At 38.6% G+C, this 25,431-nt stretch overlaps 1 protein-coding gene across 2 annotated transcripts in view; it reads left to right on the top strand.

Moving 5' to 3' along the window:
* Positions 1-8,920: 8,920 nt before the first annotated feature.
* The window catches only part of sall4 (spalt-like transcription factor 4), a 45,834-nt gene continuing 29,323 nt past the window's right edge, over positions 8,921-25,431 (top strand). Inside the window, exon 1 of one of the 2 annotated variants that reach the window (XM_043710243.1) lies at positions 8,921-9,114. In XM_043710243.1, the coding sequence (XP_043566178.1) occupies positions 9,048-9,114 (67 nt within the window). In that variant the 5' untranslated portion in view covers positions 8,921-9,047. Of the gene's footprint in view, positions 9,115-10,102; positions 10,354-25,431 lie in introns of those variants that run through there. The other variant, XM_043710244.1, reaches the window with a different exon arrangement.

The raw sequence follows: 25,431 nt of genomic DNA on the forward strand, positions 1-25,431 counted from the left end.
AGGACAAGTCATTTAGAAAGTTATGAGATGACCATGTACAGATGGAGCTGGAGGAAAAGCCATTGTTCAACATATAGGTACATGTAGGCATGGAACCATATAAACAGAATGTCTCCAAAGTCGATAGTGAAGGAAGGAGAAGCTATGGACAGGATGGTAAAGAGTCATAGAGTTATAGAGATGTACAGCACAGAAACAGACCCTTCGGTCCAACTTGTCCATGCCAACCAGATAGCTCAATCCAATCTAATCCCACCTGCCAGCACCTGGCCCATATCCCTCCAAGCCCTTCCTATTAATATACCCACTCAGATGCCTTTTAAATGTTGCGATTGTGCTAGTCTCCACCACTTCCTCTGGCAGCCCTTTCCACACACACATACACACATCATCCTCTGTGTGAAAAGGTTGCCTGTTAGATCTCTTTTATATCTTTCCCCTCTCACCCTAAACCTATGCCCTCTAGTTCTGGACCCACTCCAGGGAATAGACCTTGTTTATTTACTCTATCCGTGCCCCTCATGATTTTATAAGGTCATCCCTCAGCCTCAGATGCTCCAAGGAATACAGCCCCAGCCTGTTCAACCTCTCCCATAGTTCAAATCCTCCAATCCTTGCAACATCCTTGTAAATCTTTTCTGAACCCTTTTAAGTTTCACAACATCCTTCCGATAGGAAGGAGACCAGAACTGTATGCAATATTCTAAACATAGCCTAACCAATGTACCGGACAGCCACAACATGACCTACCAACTCTGTACTCAATACTCAGACCAATAAAGGAAAGCATACCAAATGCCTTCTTCATTATCCTAACTACCTGCAACTCCACTTTCAAGGAGCTAAACACCTGCACTCCAAGGTCTCTATGTACAGCAACACTCCCTATGACCTTACCACTAAGTGTATAAGTCCTGCTAAGATTTGCTTTCCTAAAATGCAGCACCTTACATTTGTCTAAATTAAACTCCATCTGCCACTCCTTAGCCCATTGGCTCATCTGACCAAGATCCTGTTGTAATCTGAGGTAACCTTCTTTGCTGTCCACTGCGTCTCCAATTTTGGTGTCATCTGCAAACTGACAAATTATATCTCTTAAGCTCACCCTTAGTGTGGAGCTGCAGAAGTTGGGGGAGATACTAAATGAGTATTTTGCATCAGTGTTTACTGTGGAAAAGGACATGGAAGATATAGAATGTAGGGAAATAAATGGTGACATCTTGAAAAATGTCCATATTACAGAGAAGGAAGTGCTGGATATCTTGAAATGCATAAAAGTGGATAAATACCCAGGACCTGATCAGGTGTACCCGAGAACTCTGTGGGAAGCTAGGGAAGTGATTGTTGAATCCCTTGCTGAGATATTTGTATCATCGATAGTCACAGGTGAAGTGCAGGAAGACTAGAGGTTGGCTAACGTGGTGCCACTGTTTAAGAAAGGACAAGCCAGGGAACTATAGACAGTGAGCCTGACGTTGGTGGTGCGTAAGTTGTTGGAGAGAATCCCGAGGGACAGGATGTACATGTATTTGAAAAGGCAAGGACTGATTAGGGATAGTCTACATGACGTTGTGCTTGGGAAATCATATCTCACAAACTTGTTTGAGTTTTTTGAAGAAGTAACAAAGAGGATTGAGGAGGCAGAGCAGTGGACGTGATCTATGTGGACTTCAATAAGGCGTTCGACAACGTTCCCCATGGAAGACTGGTTAGCAAGACTAGATCTCTTGGAATACAGGGAGAACTAACCATTTGATACAGAACTGGCTCAAAGGTAGAGGGCAGAGGGTGGGGGGGGGTTGTTTTTCACATTGGAGGCCTGTGACCAGTGGAGTGCCACAAGGATTGGTGTTGAGTCCACTATGTTTCATCAGTTACATAAATGATTTGGATGTGAGCTTCATCAACCATGTCAGATACTGCAGACAATCAAAGATTTTAGAAGATTGCTACAGCTTTTTTTTTAGATTAGATTACTTACAGTGTGGAAACAGGCCCTTTGGCCCAACAAGTCCATACCGACCCGCCGAAGCACAACCCACCCAGACCCATTCTGCTACAATTACACATTCACCTAACACTACGGGCAATTTACCATGGTCAATTCACCTAACCTGCACATTTTTGGACTGTGGGAGGAAACCGGAGTACCTGGAGGAAACCCATGCAGACACGTGGAGAATGTGCAAACTCCACACAGTCAGTCGCCTGAGGTGAGAATTGAACCTGGGTCTCTGGCGCTGTGAGGCAGCAGTGCTAACCACTGTGCCACCCCTACTTTCTTTAACATAAAAGATACAACCCATCCAGTCCAGAGGACTTATCAACATTTAAACCCCAGTCGTTTCCTAGTATGTTTTCTCTGGTGATACTTAAATGTTTGTTTCCTCACCATTTCGACCCCTGGATTATTTAGGAATTTTAAAATGCTATTAATATGCTCTACTATGAAGACTGATGCAAGGTATTTATTAAACTTTTTTGGTATTTCCTCTTTCTTCATTGGTGCTTCACCAACCTCATATCTAAGATGCCAATGTTCATTTAGCTTCTCTTTTCCTTATATATTTAAAGAAGCATTTATTGTCCATTTTATATGATGTGCTAGTTAGCTCTCATAGTTTATTTTCTCCTTAATTATTATTTTTTGATCATCTTTTGTTGATTTTTAATACTTTCCCAATCATCTGGTTTACTGCTAATATTTGCCACATTGTATGTTTTTCTTTCAGTTTGGTAATATCCTCAACTCAGAGGCAATCTTATTGAAATGTATAAGATCTTCAGGGGGCTTAAAAGAGTGACTACTGTAAACATGTTTACAGTTTTGGGAAAAGATTAGAATTAGGGGAGAGCATTTAAAAATAATAGCTTTCTCATTTAAATAGATGTGAGGAAAATTATCTTTTTCTCTCAGAGGATCTTTAGGCTGTAAATTATTTTCTTCAGGGAGCAGTGGAGGCAAAGTCATTGGATATTTTTGTTTGAGTAAGACAGGTTCTTGACTAATAAGGGAGACAAAGTGTATCGGGTAGAGCAGAAAGAAAAGGCCTCGATGAAATGCACCATGATCTCATAAAATGATGGAAGACACTAGGGTGGTTAGACAGACCACTGCTGCTCCTAATTAGGATCATTGTCTGAAACATCTAAGAATCTAAAGGGGATTAACAGGGTAGATACTGAAAGATTTTTTTTGCCTGACTGCAGAAGCTAAAACAAAGGGTGGGAGGAGCAGTCTCAACATAATGGGTCAATTATTTAGGTCTGAGATAATGAGAAATTTCTTAGTCAAAGTTTGTGAATTTTTGGGATTCTTTATCGCAGAGGATTATGGATGCTTCATTATTGACTTTATTTGACTTCAGGAATCAAAGGATATGGAGAACTTGCAAGGAAGTGAAGTTAATGTCAAAGATCTGCAATGATCATATTAAATGGTGTCTTGACCAGCCATGTAATCTACACCTGCTCTAACCTCTTCTGCTTTTCTGTTCTTGTGCCACAAGCAGTCCAGCTTCGACCCAGTTAAAGAATAAAGTTTGTTCACTATTTGATTTAAAGAGACAATGTAACTTAGGTAATTTCCGTCACATCACTTTTCATAATGCCAATGCACAACAGTTTAAAAAATATTAAATACAGCAAGATTTTTCTATGCAATTTATTTACAAATAAGCAAACAAAATATTTTCATTTTTTTATTTGGAAACTTCTTTCTTCACATCGACATACAAGTCCACTGTGACACCTCCAAATTGATTGTCAGGCCAGATCAGTACTAGCCAAATTTTAAAACCTGATCCAGCCACATGTAGATTTTAATACTAACATTACAAGATTGGATAGATCAAATACTCTCTAGAATGATGATATAAATGTTACTGGAATGTATATATTGCCTTCCATCTTGATAATAGTTCATCAAAGTGGGTGGAGAATTTAATAGGGACCTAAAGGACAACTTTTTCATGCAGAGGGTGGCATATGTATGGAATGCGCTGCCAGAGGAAGTGGTGGAGGCTGATACAACATTGAAAAGGCATCTGGATGAGTATATGAATAGGAAGGATTTAGAGGGATGTGGGCCAAGTGCTGGCAAACAGGAGTAGGTTAGATTAAGATATCTGGTTAACATGGACGAGTTGGACTGAAGGGTCTGTTTCTGTGCTGAACATCTCTATGACTCTATAACTGTTTAAACTAAGATGTCGGGAATTTAAAGCTGAGAAGTGGTAAATAAAAATGTTGCAATTTGAATGAAATAATACATTGGCCAATATTTCAATGCACTCAAGACCTATCCAATTACACAAAGTTAAAATTGGGCCCATTATCTCACTGTTGTGATCATGATACAGGCCTTACATGAAGAATACATCTTTCTGCTCCTTTTCTGATTAAAAGAGCTATGTGATCTCAGAAACATGCAAAAAACATTGTCAACTGATACAGTCTGTAAATAAAAGGTGCTGGTATCACATTTACTGCAACAAGGGCTTTGTATGCTACTGTTGCTGATGTGACATTGCTGATTAAAGCTATTATGGTTAGTGAACTCTCAAGCCACACAGTCACATTATGGATTTACTTAGCCTTAATAGAGTTGAGTTTTTCTGCTCATTAAAAAGAATGGAAATTTGGCTTTGAATATTATAGTACCTCAGCAAAACACTGCCGCCAGAATATATGAACCCATGTCTTGAGTGTTACTGTGGTGTCTTCTCTTATTAGGCTGCAGAAAACACAGTTATTTTTATTGTCATTGAGAACCTGCATTTTAATCTATAATTACTGATCCAAAGTCATGACCACAATTTATACCACATATGTAGTGTGTCTGTGTAATGCAGCAAGTTATTTTCCATTTGTTATTTTTAACTCAGATGTAATTCTGATAATGTCACATGACATAGAATCATAGAGAAGTACAGCATGGAAACAGACCCTTCGGTCCAACTCATCCATGCGACCAGATAACCTAACCTAATCTAGTTTCATTTGCCAGCACTTGGCCCATATCCCTCTAAACCCTTCCTATTCATATACACATCCAGATGCCTTTTAAATGCTGTAATTACACTAGCTTCCATCACTTCTTCCAGCAGCTCATTCTATACATGCACCACCCTCTGTGTGCAGATGTTGCCCCTTAGATCCCTTTTATATCTTTTTCCTCTCATCCTAAACCTACGCCCTCTCGTTCTAGACTCCCCCACCCCAGGGAAAATACCTGGTCTATTCACCCCATCCATGCCCCTCATGATTTTATAAACCTCTGTAAGGTTACCCCTCAGGCTCTGACGCTCCAGGGTAAACAGCCCCAGCCCATTCAGCCTCTCCCTGTAGCAGAAATGCTTCAAACCTGGCAATGTCCTTGTAAATCTTTTCTGAACCCTTTCAAGTTTCACAACATCCTTCCAATAGGATGAGCTTCGTTTTATCTGTCACCAACATTTTTTAAACAAAAAAAATTATGTTCATCAACTTTAACATTATGTACATAACTTAAGATACATCAATGATGAGCTATGGTAAATAACTGTAATAAAAGGATGCACATAATCCAATTGGCCGCTGCATATTTTCCTTAAATATTGTTAAGGGATTAATATTTTTTATTGCTCATTTAATAATGCTAAAGGCAACCTTACAGATCACAATTTTGATTGCTTACAAGGATGGAAGCCCTATTTGTATCAAGTGACTATCAAGAACTTTGATGATGATTTCAGATGTTTTTTAGTGGTAATCAAGACAGCCATGCACTGGAAGGCAGCATCTCGACCATGGAGAGGACTGCATATGCTGGAGAGTCAGAGTTGAAAAGCATTCTGATGCCAATTAGCCTGGACTTGAGATACTTGCACTGTTTTCTCAAGGAAAATCAAAAGACTTGGGTAAATCATGGCTTCAGTTAGGTATCACCTGTACACACTAGCTCTGTTCACTTAGGACAATAAACATGGCTTTGACCTAAGTCATGGAAACATGTAGAATTCATGGATTTGCATAAAGATGAACTGCTCTTTTGTGAGCAAAAGACATCTATTCTCCCTTGAGGAGTGGCAATGTGCATATTCTGTAGGTTATAGAAATCATTGAATTTTACAGCATAACGGGAGGTCATTAGACCCATCATTTTTTGTGCTATGTGTGAAAAAGTTGTTCATTATTTTCATTCCCTTGCTCTTTCCCCATAGGCCTGCATCTTTTCCTGCTTTATTATACATCCAAATATTTTTTGAAAAGTATTATTGGATTTGCTTTTATCTTCCTTTCATTCTAGAACATAACAATCTACTGCAATTATCAGAAGACTTAATCTCCTTTCTGGACTTCTGTCAATTATCTTAAATCTGTGTCCTCTGTCAATAGACTTACTGTCAGTGGAACATTTCACTTTTGTTGCTCCAGCACATCTATTAAACCTTTCCTCAATTGTTCTTACTCTAACGAGAATAATCCCAGTTTCTCTAAACTGTTCATATAACTGCAGTCTCTTTTTCTTGGGATAGTTTTTCTGAGTCTGCTTTGTAACCTCTATCCTCTTCAAGTCACGTTCTTCCTAAGGGGTGGAATGCAGAATTAAACTCTACCTCTTCCAATCTTCTGGACCCTATAACTTCAGAAGATCCAAAATGTTCCACCCTGGATTAAATCTCACTAGTCAATCACTCCTTTTTTTACTTACATTAGTTTGCAATATCTTAACTTGAAACAACTCATATTTTAAAAATGTTTGCATCTCCTAAAGAAACAGGATAAAGTTTACAATTGTGATGCTTTCAGCAATACAGTCATGCATTCTCTCACTCAAAGTCTCCTACCACCTCAATTCCCTTTCCAATCTCAGAAATCATAGCTTCATTCCTTCTTTCAAAATCCAATTTTGCATTTCCCCGCCATGCCTTTTTCATCCATATGTTTGTGCGTGCTCTCTGGTACCCTGATAACCAACTACTTATTGTTTTTCAAGATCTCTGCACCAAAATGTTGGCCACTATACTAGCCTCTGAGCCCTTGATATCTGCTCCCTATATAGCTCACCCTTCCTCTTTGCTTCCAAAACCTTCCAGTCCTTCGCTTTGATCATATCTTTGCTCTGACATTTTCCTTTTTTCTTTCCCTCTCCTGTTGAGCACCCATCTTTAATGTGTACAGTATATGAGCTGCGCTTTAGCAATGAGACTATTTTTTGACACTCAATTTTGTGTTTCACATGGGATTACCTTGGGTTTATTGTCTCACAGTATTTATAATATGGTTTAAATTTCTTAGTGTATAAGTCATCCACCCTTTATATCAGCAAAGATGGCACATTTTCTATCATAGCTGTATAAAACAATAGTAAAGGGTAAAACAAATAATGAAATAGAATCATACAAGTGTTATGGTGCTGAAGAAGACCATTCAACCCATTATGCCTACATTGGCCTGTCAGCAATACCAATCTCCTGCTTTCTCCCTAATTCAATGCTTATTATTTTTGTCAAATGATCACCCAAAACCCTCTTGAATGTCACAAAGATCATAAGCAACAGAAAGAGGAGTTGGCTCTTTCACCCCTTGAACCTGCTCTGCCATTGATTACTGATCTGATATTCCTCAAGTTCATTTTCCTGTGTTTTCTCTGTAATTCTTCATTCCCCTACTGATTAAAAAAAACCTTAAATATACATGAGGACACTGTCCCCGCAGCTCTCTGTGGCAAGGAGTTCCAAAGACTCAGAAACCAAATTCCCCCCCTTTTCAATCTTAAATTGGTGCCATGATGTGGAGGTGCTGGTGCTGATGTTGGACAGGGGTGGACAAAGATGGCTCAGTGGTTAGCACTGCTGCCTCACAGCATCAGGGACCCAGGTTCAATTCCCACCTTGGGCAACTGTCTGTGTGGAGTTTACACATTCTCCCTATGTCTGCATGGGTTTCCTCCAGTGCCGGTTTCCTCCCATAGTCCAAAGATGTGCAGGTTATGTGAGTTAGCCATGCTAAATTGCCTATAGCGTTGGGTGCATTAGTTAGAGGTAAATGTAGGGGAATGGGTCTAGGTGGGTTACTCTTCGGAGGAGAAAGTGAGGTCTGCAGATGCTGGAGATCAGAGATGGAAATGTGTTGCTGGAAAAGCGCAGCAGGTCAGGCAGCATCTAGGGAACAGGAGAATCGACGTTTCGGGCATTAGCCCTTCTTGGAGTCAGTGTGGACTTGTTGGGCCAAAGGGCCTATTCCCACACTGTAGGGAATCTAATCTATTCTAATAAAAGAAAAGTCATAAGTCACATAATACCAGGTTGTAGTCCAACAGGTTTATTTGAAACCACAAGCTTTTGAAGCTTGGCCTCTTCATCACTGATGAGAAACCAAATACTCAGAAAACAAATTCATTCTCTTTTCAGTACTATTTGGTGCCATGATGTAGTGGTGATGGTGTTAGACTGGGGTGTACAAAGTCAGAAGTCGCATGGCACCAAGTTGTTGTCCAACAGGTTTATTTGAAATCACAAGCTTTCAGAAGTGGCTACGCTCAGTAAGCTTGTGATTTCAAATTAACCTGTTGGACAATAACTTGGTGTTGTGTGACTTGTGACTTTAAATTGGTGCCCCCCTTCATTCTGAGACTATGCTGAGAACAAAAGTTGGGACTGTAAAAAAAAATGTCAGTGATGACCTCAAAGAGATCTTGCCATGAACTCGAACTGATCAGACCGACGAGGTGTTTGACAGTGCAAGGGGTGGGACTATGGTTTGGGACACAGCTGCTGAAGTTGAAGGAGGGAGAGGTGGGCAGCTTTGTCAGCCAGGACTACAGTCCCCAGAGTGCCCCAGCGCGGGAGCGCGTGCGCGTTCGCAGGCTCCCCCTTTTATTTGAATAATCTGAGAGCCCTTGGCTCCAAGCCAATCAGCTGTCAGGAGCCTATGATAAATCGCAATGCATTATTGATAATCATAATTACCATGACACATGCGCACTCCACTTAATGGAGTAATTTGGCAACTCCAAGAATTTGTTTGAATTTTTTTTTGTATTTGTTACTGATGCATCTACCATGTCGCGTCGCAAGCAGGCGAAACCCCAGCACATCAACTCGGATGAGCAGCTCATAGTTGGAAATGGTAAGATGCATTTCTCTGGAATATTAGAGAAAACCTTCTAGTTTCATCACTCATGGTTTGTTTGATAAATAAATAGTTTATGTGAAGAAAATAGTTATGTGTTTTCTCTCTCTCTTGGAGTGCGTGACCGCTCCGTGTCTTGGATCGTCACATCTTTTTGAACTGGTTATCAGCTATGAAGATCTGAAAAAGATCGGAATAGTTTCTCTGTTTAATCACTGAGGGACAACCTGGGATGAAATAGAAGAGTGATTTTTTTTTTAAAAAAAACAGAAGTTGTTCAATTCTTTTCAAGATGTAAAAATTGGGATGGTGAGGGGGTGGGAAAATGACCAGTGCTCATGTCCTTGCCGTGGCCGCAGGGAGCAAGACCCGGGCTCTGACCGCTGACCGACTGCAAATCCCTCCCAGAAAAAAAAATCAAAGAGCAGACCCTGGTTGCCCTGCATTTCAATTCAAGTAAACTTTTATTCTCCATCGGTGCGATCAGATTTACTGTAAAACCAGCATTTTTAGGGGGTGTTTGACTCAATTATGGGACGGGTCTGATGCGCACGCTAAGCGTGACTCACTCGTATTGATCGAGGTAGGTATAAATAGTTACAACATGTAACACAAAGAAGCTCCTATCTTATCTTGTCACAATTATGTTACATATATTTCATTTTCCTGTTTTTGTTTTAACCTGCCTCTCGTTTATTTTGTAATCATTCGGAGCTTCGTTTATATCTCTATGCGGCTCGCTACCAGTTGATGTTGCAACTTGTTAAAAGGCTTATCATGTTTCGCGATTGTACTATTCAGATTTGTTTGCAATAAACGTTCACGATATTGTTTTATGTGCAATTTTTAAAAATAACGTTTTGATCAACTTTTCTTTAAAGAGGAAAGTGTGTTGCTTTGGTTCTGTCTCGCACTTTCTTGAAGAAAAGAAAGCTGTTGGTTGTTTTTAATTTGAAAGGTGGTAGTAGGGGCTTTTTTGTGTGTGCTGTGGATAGGGCGAGATCGCGATCACCCTGGACTCCGAGCCATGACCTACAGCCATCTTTGATTTCCGACTTCCTACAGCCACTCAATGGACGCATTTGTTCTATTTTAAAAAAAATGTCACAGAAGTTGCAGTTGTTTTGCAAGTGGGATTCAGGTTAGATGTTAGCCCTTCAAAAGAGATGAGACTTGGGATACCTCCAATCTACTGATGCCAGTATGGATTTATATGGGTTATGCAAACTTTAATCCGTGAGTCAGTAAAACCTTATTTTTAAGAGTATACAGTACTCCGCTGCAAGCGTATTATCAATTCTGGAGTGTATCGGCGTGAGATCGAACTGAACTACAATATCAAAGACCTTAAAAGCCACACGCACAGCCTTATTGTTTTGCAGCTCTAGTCTTGGGTTGAAAACGGTATGCCGTTTATCACTGATAACATTCAAACTTGATTACATCTCCTTTAAATTGGTTTTACAAAATTGTAACTGCAGATTGTTTTAAAAATGCGTTGCATCACGAATGATTGATGGAGATCTAATTTGGAGCACGTGGTGGTAGTTTTTCGGATTGGTATCTATCTGCACATAAAAATATCTTTTCACGTTTAACATTTAAGTGTCTTATGGTAATAATATTGAGTATTGATATGTTTTTTTCAAAACAACTTTAAAGTTTTTATTTATATCAATAATAAAACATTGTTACATTTACCCCAGTGTTCCTCTGGAATGGGGTTTTATTTATATCTCCCCTAATGTAATACAGCTGGAACCCATTAGTACTGCAGTTAATTGCAGTTGTGTGCAAGAAGCATGGATGGCCAGACTCTCCAACACACTTTTAGTCATTTGCTTGTAAAATTAAATTAAACAGAGTTACTTGCTCAACAGTTATGCTGGTGGTAGAACTCTGCCCCCTCCCCTCCCCTCCCCCCGACATTTGTTATTGTCCAAGTGCTTAACTGTCCTGCGACCCACCCATTGTTTGCAGTGGCAAATCCTCAAAGAACCATTTTGAATGTTAATGTGCTCTGAAGAATCATTCTGTAACTTCTACTTCAGTGCTTTATATCTTGAGTGCAAGTGGGGGATGGAATGGTAGTGCTTGTATGTGTACTAACACATGGCACAAAAGCTTGTGAAACCCCTGGGTATCCCTTTAGCACAAAGGAGCTCATCTGCATGCCAGCTTTAAAAAGCAAGTGTCCCTTCCCTTTCTATGTGGCCTGGACAGCAGTAATGTACAGGGTAGCTGAAGGTAGAGGGAGAGGGAGATATGTTGAAGAGGAGTCTAGAGAGACCCTTGTAGTGTAGGGTCTCTGGTTAAAGTAGAGATCCTTTGGCTTTCTTCTATTTACCAGTCCCCTCACCATGCATTCTTCAATTTGCAGTGTGAATTTGATAATTTAGTTTATGTCTTCAAGCAGTTTTATGAATGCCTAGTTTGACTTTAAACTTAAACATGGAGGGGGTGAAATTAAAATGAAATCTTATTTTAGAATGTTTTGGTTCAAGTAGTTTCTTTCTCCCTGACTTGTATTGATACTACTGCAACTCTGTTATAATGAAAGCTGTCATGTTTACCGTGCAGCTGACACTGCTGTCACTTCAGTAATTTGAACAAATAGAAATTGATAAGCCCAGAAACTTGCAAATTAGGCACCAATGTTTTCCTTTTGACAGTATTATGCTGCTTACTTTGCTTCCACTTTACATGCCGATTACCATTTGCATTTTTTATATAGCCAATGCAAAATAACCGAACACTTTAAAAACTAAATAACCTACCTGTTGTGAATCTCAGTACAAAGATGTATTGCAGTGTCAGACAAGATTGTGCACTGTATCTGTAAATCAGTCTGTCCCTTGTGTTAAATTAGGGTTTTGTAGAGCTGTGGTGGAGGGGTTGTTTTAAAATTGTTGAGCATTTCAGCATCACTCTTGATGACATTTTGAATGACCATTCAGTTTATTCCGCTTGCTACTTTGAAGGAAATTTTCTCAGTTGGCTGAGCATCAATTTGAGCTAGTCTGATTTGGTAAATTTATATGTAATGTTAAAAGTCAATAACAAGATATTGACAAAATGCACTGTAGTCTGGTGCAGTTATAGGTTGAAAGTAACAAAACACTACACGCAAATAAAGTAATGTTTTGGTGAGGCATCCACCAATTGATTCCTTTTTTTTTCCTCTCTCAAAAAGGGAAATTGAGATGAATGTAGCTGTGTAAAGAAGATTTTTGAGAAAAACCTACCTGCATCCCAGTCTTGTTTAGTGCATAACATTTTTAATTAGGAAATCTCAAAGCTGGCATGTCCAAGGTCACCTTACTCTTCACAATGGGGGAAGGGGAAGAAACATCTGGAGTGATGTTACAATATTTTATGCAAATTGTTTTTGGATCATTCCATATCTGTTCAAAATGAGCATTCTAGTCTATATTACTTCAAAACATTTCTTAATGATTTAGTGCTTGTAAATTTGGACAATTTACAAAATTTAACTTTTACATTAGAACAGTAACTATACCATAATAATATTTCATTGCTGCAAAGTGAGTTTGGGACTTAATTTTCCTTCTTGACTAAGAGGATGTTTTCCGACACCAGATACCATTGTTTGGATCAGAGAATTATCCAAGACTGTACAGTGATAATTGCTGTTTCATTGTTAACCTGAAAATTGTGCTTTATCCAGCTACCTCAAGACCAAACAGTGCAATTTCTCACAATTCTGTACACAAGAAGAACTGTAATATCATTATTGTGATTACCACCAAATGAATAGAAACTCAAATGCCCCTAGAGTCTTTGTGAGTTACTTGTTACTGTCCATTGTCCTTCTCAGAACAAAGATACAAGTGGAAATGATTCAAAGATATTGTTGTCTTGTGTAGGGATCTTAATTTTAATATTGCTGAGGCTAATCTGTTGAACACCACACAAGGGGAAGATGATTTGCATACTGGCTACATTTTAGTCAAAAATTCATTTTTACACCCAGTTTGTGCTGGCATATATATCTTTAGGTTTAAAGTTGGAGAATATTCATTCTTATTTCTAGAAAATAAGATTCCTTTTCATCCAGTATACATAAATATCGATTCCCTAGTTGCTCAATCCATAAAATTTTATCACGTTTTTAACTGATTTCTGTTCGGATATGTAGTGGGTTATCCCTATCTATAGACTATATAAATACTTGACTCCAATTTTGTCAGGTTGATTTTCCTTGCTTCATTTTAGGTATGTAGTGAATTATTTTGCTTTTTTTCCTTAGGGAAGGAATTAACAAAAGTCAGCCTGTTGTCCTTTTCATTGAAACTTTGAATTTGCAGGGATCATTGTGGTATTTTTTTAAACTGCTGATTTCCTTGCATATATTTGACGACTTCTCAGGATTATGCAAGTGATGTGTATAGAGCAACATTTTGAAGTCCCACCCCAGAAAACAATGCTGTTTGCAATGTATCCCTTCCCTCACCTGAAGGGAAATTAGCTGCACCAGAGTAACCAAAAAAGGTGACAATGAGTAGAATTAGACAACTGTTATCATTACTTGGTATGACATAACTTACTTAGAATCCCTACAGTATGGAAACTGGCCCAACAAGTCCACAATGACCTTCTGAAGAGTAACCCATCCAGACCCATTCTCTCCCTACTCCACATTTACCCCTGATTATTGCGGAGAAAGTGAGGTCTGCAGATGCTGGAGATCAGAGCTGAAAATGTGTTGCTGGAGAAGCGCAGCAGGTCAGGCAGCATCCAGGGAACAGGAGAATCGACGTTTCGGGCATAAGCCCTTCTTCAGGAATTATTGCACCTGTCCTACACATCCCAGAATGCTATGGGCAATTTAGCATGGCCAATTCACCTGGCCTGCACATCTTTGGATCTTGGGAGGCAATCTCTGCAGGCACAGGGAGAATGTGAAACTCCATACAGATAGTCTCCTGAAGCTGGACTTTGCTAACCACTGAACCAAATTTGTTTGCTCTATCAGGCATGTTTTAAAATGGGCAGTGTTAGCTTCTACATGAAGGAATTTAGATTTTTGGAACAAAAACTATATTCAAGTTGGGGTAAAGAAAATTCTGCTTTGAAGTATTCAAAGTCTTCAAACTTAAAGTAATATATAAAAGATAAATAGCTTTCCAAATCTGAAGTGAGAAGGGTTGTTGGGAGGCTCTAGTAGATCCAAATTAATTTTAGTATTGGTGATAATCACAGCTTTCCCAGAAACCTATACTAACTTAAAAAGATGATAATATTTTCCCCATCAGCTAGTTTACCTTATCAGGAGATATGAAAAGCACAGATTACTTGAAGTCATTTTCCTTCCACAATCTACAGTACAAGTGGCTGTTAGGAGTTGATTTAACTGGGGAGGGGGGAATACTTTTTGGTAAATGCACAGTAATTGTAGACTTTGCTTCTCGTACAGCCTTTCATTCTTTTGTATCCAACCAGCTGTGGTGCAATAAAGAGATGCTTGGAAATGTGAAACTTAAATGTTTTTTTCTCTAAAAGATTATGGGGTTGTGGGACTTTCAGTGGCACTAATCAACTAAAAGCTGTGTGTTTTTATCTGGAGTTTAGTATTGTTTTGTCTTGACTCTAAACAATTGTTTACAAAAAACACTAAAGCTGCCTTTTTTGTTATCAACCTTTATAATAATTAGATTGATTGGATACATGACCTCCCTCCAGGATGGGGAAAGAAAAGAGGAGAAAATTGTCACCTTTTTAAAATTTTTCTTAGGAAAATATATTTAAAATCAAATCAATCTAGGTTGATTGTTGGAAGATTTGTATTGAGCTTGTCAACTTTCATTCCAGTCTGTAACTGGCAGGAAATGTCTTCCAAGAACAGATGTGTGTTTTCCTTCACTTCCCATTCACATCCTAACTCTCTCAATTTTAATCCTAGACATTGTCATTCTTGCAATTCCTGTTAAGGATGGATGGTTTTTATTTGCCTGTCTTCATGTATGGTCCATCAGTTTGGCTGAAAAATCTTTGCAGTCTGCAACCTTAGAGATTTTAAGTAAATCAAATGTTGAGCATTGCTGTTTTAAATACTGTGAATTGACTAATGTTTTTCATAAATTTATTCTGATAATACTTCATGAAAACTATTAAATTTTGATATGTTTTTTTTGAAGAAATATTTTGAAAGCTGCAAAGAGATGTCACCATTAAGTTTAAAATATTATGTTATTCAGTCCACATGGCGTTAGGGCAGACGTTGCATGATGTTTTGATTGTTTGCTCATCCATATTAGTTTAATTTAAGATGTGTAGAATAAAACTGTCCCTAATCCCTCAAACCAAACTCAATTGTTTCCTGTGTGAAGTCTTCCAATACAAAATCACCATGCAGATCTGAAACAGTGAAAAAGTTTTTTGCAATGGCTTATAAAACTAATTGGTTTGTGCCAAGCCTATAAATTGTTACCAATGACAATTCCCAGAAGAGGATCTTGAGAGATTTTCTTTCAAAGAATATCTATTTAATTTGGATTTTAATTTTAGTTCTGCCAAACTCTGAAATCTGTTGGAATCGTAGATTAGTAAAAAGCCAGATGATTTGAATTAGCTAACCAGTGCTGGTATTTGTTAGCTTAACGGATTTTTTTTGTTGAAGAAAGAGATTCAGCAAATCGTCTTATGCATGTTTTTTTTAATGTCATACTGTATAGCAGATTCCTACAAGAGCACCAACGTCTTCATGAAACTGCTGATGTAACCTTTGCCTCCTTGGGCCTGCTGGGTGGCAAGTTGATGTCAAGCTAACAATTAGGGCTCCCAAGCAATTGACCTTGGCAGCAGGGTTTTGCGTTGTTTAGTTTACTGTTAACACCATGGTTGTGTTAAGCATGACTTGGAATAGCCTGTGTACCAACTTGAGTCTATTGGAGGTGCTCACCAGGAATGTACAGTTCATTAGTTCCTGAGTTAAATTTCCTGTCTAATACCTTTTTCCTGGGGAAATTTTGAAAATTTCATTGTTTAACATTTTCTTTCGAAAGCCTCCTTTTTCTAGATCTTTAAGTTATTCAGCAGCTATCTTGAGTCACCGCTTTCTTGAGAAAATGTCAGTAGATGTGCTCTCATCAGCTTTTAAGAACTAATTAATTTTCTAAGCTACACTATAGTCTTACATCAATATTAAAAATTTACTCATGCAAATAATTTTTCAAGATGCTTAAACTTAAAATCCTTTGTGATCAGGCATACAAACTGCTTTAAATTGTGTTTTTTAAAAATAAAAAACCAAGGTTAGAATCAATAAGAAAACATTTTCATGTTGTCTTGCATACTGCATGGAAAAGGTATTTTCTTGCATCATTAATTCAGAATACCATAAATGTCTTTTGACTATGTAACTTTTAACACAATGTATTAGCCATTGTTTTGGAATCCTGGTGATACTAAATATGTGATTTTTGTAAGCTCTTGTACAAGTATTCTGATAATTCCTTCAGTAGGTTATTTCATAAATCATTTGAACTGTTTTACATTCAGTTAAGCCCTATACTTCTATAACAGTAAAAAAACAACCCTCTAAACTTGTTGGGTTTGCTTAAGTTGGTTGCTGGAGAAAGCTGTTTTGCTGCTGTCAGCCTTAGCAACTTGGTAAATTTACTTTGTTTGTTGTTGACTGTGCGAGACCCATGCCTCAAATGTGAGCAGAACTAGCTGACAGTGTACAAGTAGCTTCAACAGCATGATGTATTTCATAAACAGCACCATACACATCCGAAGGCTTAATGGTGCTTTCATCAATGAGTAGTACATTTGGATCGAAGTCTAGGGAGGAAGAACTTAACGTTTTAATACTATCACCATTCACTGGTTCTGCTGGAAATATGGGTGAAACCTGCTTGCATTTTACAGTATTTGTGTTCAGCTCATCTAGTTGTGTCTTACCCTTGACTGTCCTTTTGGTACTAATTCAAAAAGAACGGTAAGTTGAGTGAACTGCTGAAAGCAGTTGTGAAACCACGCTGCAACTAGAGTCAATGCTTACCTGCTCTTTGCTAATCGAGGAAGAAATCACTGTAACCTATGTGTTGTGAAACTTGAGCATCTTACCCTCCATAAACTTGAGCTTACCCAAAATTTGTATCCTAACTCTCTCTCTCCAGTTTTTCAGTGATTATTCATACTGTCAAATGCCTAAATGGTGTTAATCTTCATATGCCTTGCAAATGTTATAGACAATATACCAGCACCACACAGCCAACAATTGTGTTCTTGTGGTTCTGGCCTTATATAATCAGTTTTTAATCAACATTACTATTAGAATTCCTACAGCACGGAAACAGGCCCTTCGGCCCAACAAGTCCACCCAAACCCATTCCCCATTACTCCAGGCATACCGGAACATTGCGAGCAATTTAGCTTGGCCAATTCACCTAACCCGCACATCTTTGCATTGTGGGGAAAAAACCAGACCACCCCGAGGGAACCACACCAACACGGGGAGAATGTGCAAACTCTGCACTGACAGTCACCCGAAGCTGGAATTGAACCCAGGTCCCTGGAGCTGTGAGGCAGCAATGCTAACCACTGAGCCACCATGTCACCCATGCCAAGTTTGCTGCCTTTTGACTCTTTTATGTCTGAAATTCCCTCTCTAAATCTCTCATTTTTAAGACACTGTTTTTAAAACCAAACTAATTATTTACATTAGGTGTTACCTGTCTAGCTTTCTCCTTATATGGCTTGGTTTGGTGTTGATTGCTGTTTTTGATAAAACTGCTATGATGTGCTCTGAGATCTTAGTGTTTTAAAGGAACAATATAAATGCAAATTGTTGAATTGTTTGCATCACTCGTGGCATATATTTGTACTTGTAACCATAATATGAAAAAATGCAAACTTGACACACCTTGAGCCCAAGTATTTTATTTGACTTTTGGATGGCATGATGGCTCAGTGATTAGCACTGCTGCCTCACAGTGCCAGGGATTCTGATTCGATGCCAGTCTCAGGCAACTATGCAAACTCCACACAAACATTCTCCCTGTGTCCATGTGGGTCTCTTTCCTCCCACAGACCAAAGATGTGGGATTGGCTGTATTGAAGTTGTCTGTAGTGTTCAAGGATGTGTAGGCTAGTTGGATTAGCCAAGGGAAATTTTAATGTTATGGGATATGGTAGAGGACTGTGCTTCATTGCCTGTTGGTGTAGGAATGCTGTACGTGAAGTGGAATAGTTATTTGGTCTTGAAAGTTTTTCTTTCTTTTTCCTTACTTATTACTTCATTGCATCTACTCTAAGTTTCTAGCCAGTCCACCCGATTCAACCCAATGAAAGTGATATCTACAATGTCATCTCAGGTGGGTGGTAAAATATCCAAGTGACAGCTTTTATGTATTATCCATTATATAGTGAGTCTTTATAATATCCTGTTGGTGTTTGCACTGTGTACACCTTTATCTACGAGCAACTTGACTTCTAAATGTCAATGGTTTCTCATAGGCATGATTTCCCAATTTCTCCTTTTCTTGATCTCTCCCAAACTATTAAAATTTGAGTTTATCAAAATGAAGAATGTTGTGGGAGAATGGAAGATTTGCCATTTGAGGCACTTGTTGTCGGCATGGAGTACACCCAAGTTAGATACAGCTGCCCTTGCTTTTGATGATATATCATCATGTAAGAGCTGATCCTGAGTTCTGTGATGCTTCATCAGAACTCCATGTTAACTCTGCTGTCTTCCTTCAGAGTCAAAAAGTGTGGCGCTAGAAAAGCACACCCGGTCAGGCAGCATCTGAGAAGCAGGAGAGTTGATTTTTCGAGGATAAGCTCCAATGAGCTTATTTGACTGTGATCTCCAGCATCTGCAGTCCTCACTTTCTCCCTATCTTCCCTCAAATGCTGCCAGACCTGTGTAATTTCTCCAGCAATTTTTGTTTGTTTGTGTGGGAAGAACTTATTTCCACACCAGTCATGCTATAACCTGTTGAGTTAAGATTGTCAGTTTGAGCTCGTTTGTACTGTAGTTTATGTTCACACTACTAGGAACCAAACTGGAACTTGTCAAAGTTTGCTTCACATCATCACCTTTTTAATAAACAATACTTCTGCCTGATCAATCAAGGCTAGGTTTTGTGCCATGGATGAAAGGCTAGTGATTTGTTAAATGGCTCTAACCAAGTCTCAGAAATTTGAATGTTGTCCTAAACTGGAAATTAAGCCATTGTTAAACTTTTGAATTTTGTGTCTGTGTCAGTACCTCTTTACCTGTGAACATTTAGCACAATTTGCTTGACTTGGGTGCCCTCCTGTGTTAATACTTCTAGTTGCAGTTATTGTGTAAGCAGCACACCAAGAAACCAGATGTTTATCTTGAAAGATTTCAGCATTCTGCCCCCAGCAGGTGGTCCAATCTGTTCTGTTTACAGGGATTGGACATGCTATGTATCAATGTAATTCCACCATTTTTAACCTTTATGATTTTACACAAAAGTTGATGTAATTTTTAACAATTGCCATCTTTTTGTTTGCGTAGTGTGTAAATTTTATATTGCCCCACTTAAATTCTACTTGCTTTGACTCTGGCAAGGGCAGTTTCTTTCCTACTGTATATAATGGGAGGATTTTAGACATAAACAAAAAGTTGTAGTGTATTTGGAATGTAAGCAATAGAGAGCATTTCTTGGGTGTCTATGCCCAAAGTGGTGATTAGACACCGAACTTTCCTTCATTTAACGGAAATGTTTCACTTGAGTTGCTTCTTGCACTAATTGTCATTTAAAGTCTTTAACATTTTTACCTTTATTGCTTTTGAAGAAAAGGTCAGTTTACCAAGTACAGGAGCTTTTACTTGTCATTTTTGCTATATACAACTGATACAGTAAAAGAAAGAGAGACCAGTGTCCCTCCAGGACTGAGGGTGCTACATGTACAGTACAAACTACAAAATCGTACACAGCATAAAGTGCATAAGAAGTGCAAAACACACAAGTTAGTGTAATAGAAGAATAATAAATAATAGACATTTTTCTAGCTGCCATTTGAAGTCCTGTAAAGAATTCCAGATGGGAAAGAGTCTGAGCATACTGTATTAAGGAGCCTGATGGCTTGTGGGAAGAAACTGTTGCACAGTCTGGCTAGATTAAGGGAGATTGAATTATATGCTTGCATTTTAACCAGGAGATTAAGGTCACGTGCTTATACTAGGTCAGGTATTCTTGTGTAAAATTTAGGTTGTAAATGGAAATATTTGGGGGTGAGTTGTTGGGAAATAAACTTGTTCAATAGGAGGAAAATGATGCTAGTTTCACCATTAAAATATGACCTATTCCCTTGTCAGAGATTTAGATATGATCCTAATACTGTACTTGGCAGAAAGGTTTGCTTGAGCCCTAACTGAGTTTGACAATTTTTCAAACCATTCTCGAAGGGTTATTGTATATTATTGAATGTTAATATTATGCTTACATCACTTAAAGAAATACTGCCAATGTCCTAACTTTTTAAAAATTATCTAACTTGTTCATTTGAAAGTTTGTGAAATCTGATATATGTACACACATTTTTAAGTATTCCTTTTTATCTTTATTTCCTTTCTTCAGGGTATTTTGTTTGCGTTTTAGATGAAGGTTTATGCTGTTGAAAGGGTATTAAAACTGTTAATTTGAACATCTCGTTAATTGTTCTGTGAGTTGAAGTTGAATGTAACCCTTATCTTTGCATTGCCCTGTTGGAATCGCTTAATGCTTTCTTTTTGTCTTAATACCATTTGGCAACAGTTGAGTCTCAATTCCCTGCTGAGCTTGGTGCATTCCCAACATTTATTGGATTACAGGATGCTTGGAGATTACATTCTTGAAATTCTAGAATCCAGATAAAAGAATAATGAAAAAAAACAATCAAGTGAAGTTTGAAGAGAACTCTTCCTTTAATACGTCTGAGTATAGCTTTTCACACCGTGGCCTGGGCTAATTTGTTCTCGGTTTTAATAGTTAAAATTGTACAACTTTTTTATTGTTGGAGAGCTTCACTGTTGCTTAATTGTCTAAAGCTAGGCATGTCCTTAAGTTTCTGAAACCAACCTGTATTATTAGAGGGTGTTTGACCTCTTTGTGAAGTGGAGCATGAAACACCTAGTCAGTGTAGTGTCTGCTACTCTAATCCATAAAAAGAAAAACTGCTTTACAACAACAAGAAGTGTTCTTTGAATCTAGCTCACTTCAATCTAATTTGGCTATTTTTAATGGTTGTCTTGTAAATAAAAAAAACATTGTGATTTTATTGAAATCATACTGGTACTTGGTTAATGAAATGTATGTATACCTAACTGCAGTGTTGCTGAGACTTAGTTATCTAGCACCATATAAAAATATTTCAGTTTTAGGATATTTGGACTTGAACTTGGTGTATTTCAGGCTTGGAGTAATGCAAGGAGTTTTGGGAAGTTGTTGAACTATATGACTTTATCTTTTTATCTGGCTTCCCAGTGCAGACTCTTTTGAGGAGAAGGCCACTATTCCCAAACTCTAGATTTTAATTATGTTAAAAACTTGAGCCCTTTTTTTTATGGTAGGTTAGTTTCCATTGTGAAACTTGCTGCTGTTCTGTGTGCTGGTTTGATGCATACTGTACAAGGCCATTTATATGTCTGTCTAAATGTTCTGCTTAACAGTTTCCAAATCAATAAATTGCTTTCATTTATTTGACTTTTTATCTGAGAAATTGAAGCCAATAAGGACCAGGCCAACAGCCTCCAGTGTGGGTAGGAATACTGATTATGATCTGTGTAGGAAGTTCACAGAGCCTCACTAATGAGACAAAGACAACTGTTTCTTCTCAGCCTCTTAACTGGTTTACCATGTTTGCCTTGTTTCCTTTGGACTGTCTGTCTGTGAAGTGTACACATTGAAGAACTGTGAAGCCTGAATAACTTATTACAGGAGGCTAAAAGAAAAAGGATTTGATTTTGTTAACTTTGGTGTCTGTGTGGAGTATATGGTGATGTTCTGGCTGCTCTTATGGCATTGTTCTCTGATAGACTGGGAAAACTTTTTGTTGGGGATGGGGGGGGGTGAAGGAGGGGAGCAGGGAGGTAATTATTATTGCAATGGCTGAAATATATCTCTTGTCTGATTGGCAGGCTTCTCATTGAAGTATAATTGGGCAATTTGTTGAGCACATTTGACTGTATTCTGTGAACTGTGGCTTTTGCACTCATCGTACATCTGTGTAACCTTCATTCTTTTATAGTAGGGAAGTATTTTTTTTTAAAAAGTCCTTCTTTCTGGGTGTTTTTTTTTCTCTTCGAATCTTCCTTCCCATACCTTGAGGGCATTTTCAGTTCCATGAATCTTCCAACACTTCATTTTTTTTTGTAAGTCAAGACCATAAGCATTGACGCAATATTGCAAAAGGCAAGTGAATTTTTTATTTCTGAAGTGATATCTGGACGATTTGAGTTAGAGCTATTGCTTAGCAAGCTCTTCCTGTCTCTCTGTCTCTATCTCTGCAGCTAGATCTCAAGTAAAGGTGCTGAGATCAAGTGGTGTTGCTGCCTCAGAGCAAGGTAAAATTTTAGAATCATCTTTAACATGTTGGACAAGGTCACTGAGCCCTTTGCAGAGTTTTTGTGTAACAGTATTTGGCTCTGCATAATAAATTCTTCAAAAGCTGTCTTTATGCTCTGAGCAGCAAAGATGTAAATAAGCAAACGTATTAAAATATACCAACAATATATTGTCTCTGTCAAAACTAAGACTGATCTCCAGCACATGAAACAAGCAAGAAGGTGCACCTTCTTCATGGCTTTGGCACATCCCGAAACAGTTTAAAGCCAATGAAATACTTCAGTGTAGTCCAGTGTTGTAAAGAAGCAGGAGAATGATATCTACACGGTATTTCTCAGTCCTAAAAGTGAATTCATATACAATAGCAAAGTGGAATTGGATAGTTATGCTATTATGGTATCTGTTGTAGTGTGGTCTGAGGTTCTTTTAAGGTATACATTTTTTAATTAAAAAGCTTGCCCACTCCAGCTGGCATTGACAGACAAGCATATCTATTGCATAGATAGTTTATTATCCTGGTCACTGGGCTATTCAGTTTGTTAGCAAGCCTTTTTCTTTCGAAGCTCCTTGGCTGCTGCCTCAACTGCTGTGCTCTTCCAGCACCACTAATCTGGTTTCCAGCATCTGCAGTCATTGTTTTTACCTCGTTGATTTTAACCCTACTGTGAATCCTCTTGCAAGGATGCCTGCCTTGAAGAAGTTTTCCTCCTCTCTCTCCAAGAATTTCAGGGAGTCCCTCTCTTCAGGCTCACTGCCTTTATTCCTGATGAAGGGCTTTTGTACGAAACGTCGATTTCAAAGCTCCTTGGATGCTGCCTGAACTGCTGTGCTCTTCCAGCACCACTAATCCATTTTTCTTTAATAATGCAACTCTATGTAAATACGTACTATGTTTTCTACCTGATGACTACCTTGCAAAAAATGCCCAATGTGCATATAAAATCCATTGCTTCTGGTTAAATTTACACCCTCTGACCTCATTACAAAATTAAATGAGTTGGATTTCTAATCCAAATAATGCTATTTTCCCATTCATTTCCTTTAAAAACGTATCATTTTTATAGCTGGACATTAGATAGCATAACAATCATGCAGACTGTATATCTCAATGACTACCACCCAGTAGCTATAAAGTCTGTAATTATGTAGTGTTTTAAGAGGTTACATGAGACTCATGTCAACTCCAGCCTACAAATTGCCTTGATCCTTTTGGAATTCATCTAGCAACAGATCCATAGCCGGTATCACTTCCCTGGCCCTACACTCAAGCCTGGAACATCTGTATAACAAGGATATCTACATTAGGCTCCTACTTTTTGGCTATAGTTCTGCTTTCAACACTGCAATTCCAAACAAACCTATCTCTAAACTCTGAGCCTGGGTCTCGGTTTCCCCCTCTGTAACTGGATCCTCAACTTGCTGACCCATAGAGTGCAGTCAGTAAGAATAGGCAGCAACTTCACCTCCACCATGATCCTCAACACTGGTGTCCCACAAGACTGCATACTCAGCCACCTACTATACTCTATATGCTCCATGATTGTGTGGTGAAATTCCACCCCAATTCCAATAACCAGTTTGCTGATAACACCACCATTGTAGATAGGATCTCAAACACCGAGTCAGTACAGGAAAGAGATTGGTGCCTTTAGACCATACCACGAAGCACTCAATCTATCCAATATCAGCAAAATGAAGGAGCTGGTCATTGGCTTCAGGAAGCAAAGTGGAGGGCATGCCCCTGTCTGCATCAATGCAGCTGAGGTGGAGATGGCCAAGAGTGTCAGGTTCCAGAAAGAGAACAGTTTGTCCCCCCACTTGTCGATGCAATGGTTAAGAAAGCACACCACCATTTCTCTTTCCTCCAGAAAGCAAAGGAAATTTGGCAGGTCCACAAGGACTCTTTCCAGTCTTTATATGAACACCGTAGAAAGCATCCTATCTGTGCATCATTGTGTGAGATGGCAATGGTCCTTCCCAAGACCCGCAAGAAACTACAGTGTAGTGAACTCAGTCCAGTCCATCAAGAAGACCAGCCTTCCATTCATTGACTTCAACTATACTTCCTGCTGCCTTGAGAAAGCAACCAATGTTATCAAAGACCCCTCCCACCATGGATATACTCTCACCCTCTTCCAATGGGCAGAAGATATAAAAGTTTGAAAGAATGTATAAATAGATTCAAGAATAGCTTCCTCCCCTTTGTTGTCAGATGTTTTGAACGAGCCTTTCAAATATTAATTTTGATCTCTCCCATTCTGCTCTCGTGCTGTCTACACATTCTCTGCATCTGTAACACTATTCTGCACTGTGTTCTGCTACCACGAAGGACCTTGTATGGTACGATCTGCCTGCATAGCACGCAAAACAACACTTTTTTTTTTCCCCACTGTATCTCAATACATGTGACAGTAAATCAATCTATTGTGTGTACAAAGAAGGAATTAATTTTTCCTGTGAAGTTCTTCGCTAATTTTTTTTTTGACTTTGTAAGGGGTGAATAAATACCTCTATTGCCTTAAACCTGAAAAACCTCAGCAGTCCTGGCAGCAGCCATGGAGAGAGAAAAACAAGTTACCACTTGAGAGTTCAGTGTCTTCAAAGAAGAGTCCTATTGGACTCTATATATTGACATTCTTTCTCTCTCTATAGATGCTGTCAGCATCTCCAGAACTTTGTTTCTACTTCAAATCTTCAGTGTCTTTTCATTTCAAATCTACACTAGTTTCATCTTAATGACACTTACATCCTGGTGTGTGCCACTCTC

Source organism: Chiloscyllium plagiosum, chromosome 20, assembly GCF_004010195.1.
Source record: "Chiloscyllium plagiosum isolate BGI_BamShark_2017 chromosome 20, ASM401019v2, whole genome shotgun sequence".
Classification (NCBI taxonomy): Eukaryota; Metazoa; Chordata; class Chondrichthyes; order Orectolobiformes; family Hemiscylliidae; genus Chiloscyllium; species Chiloscyllium plagiosum.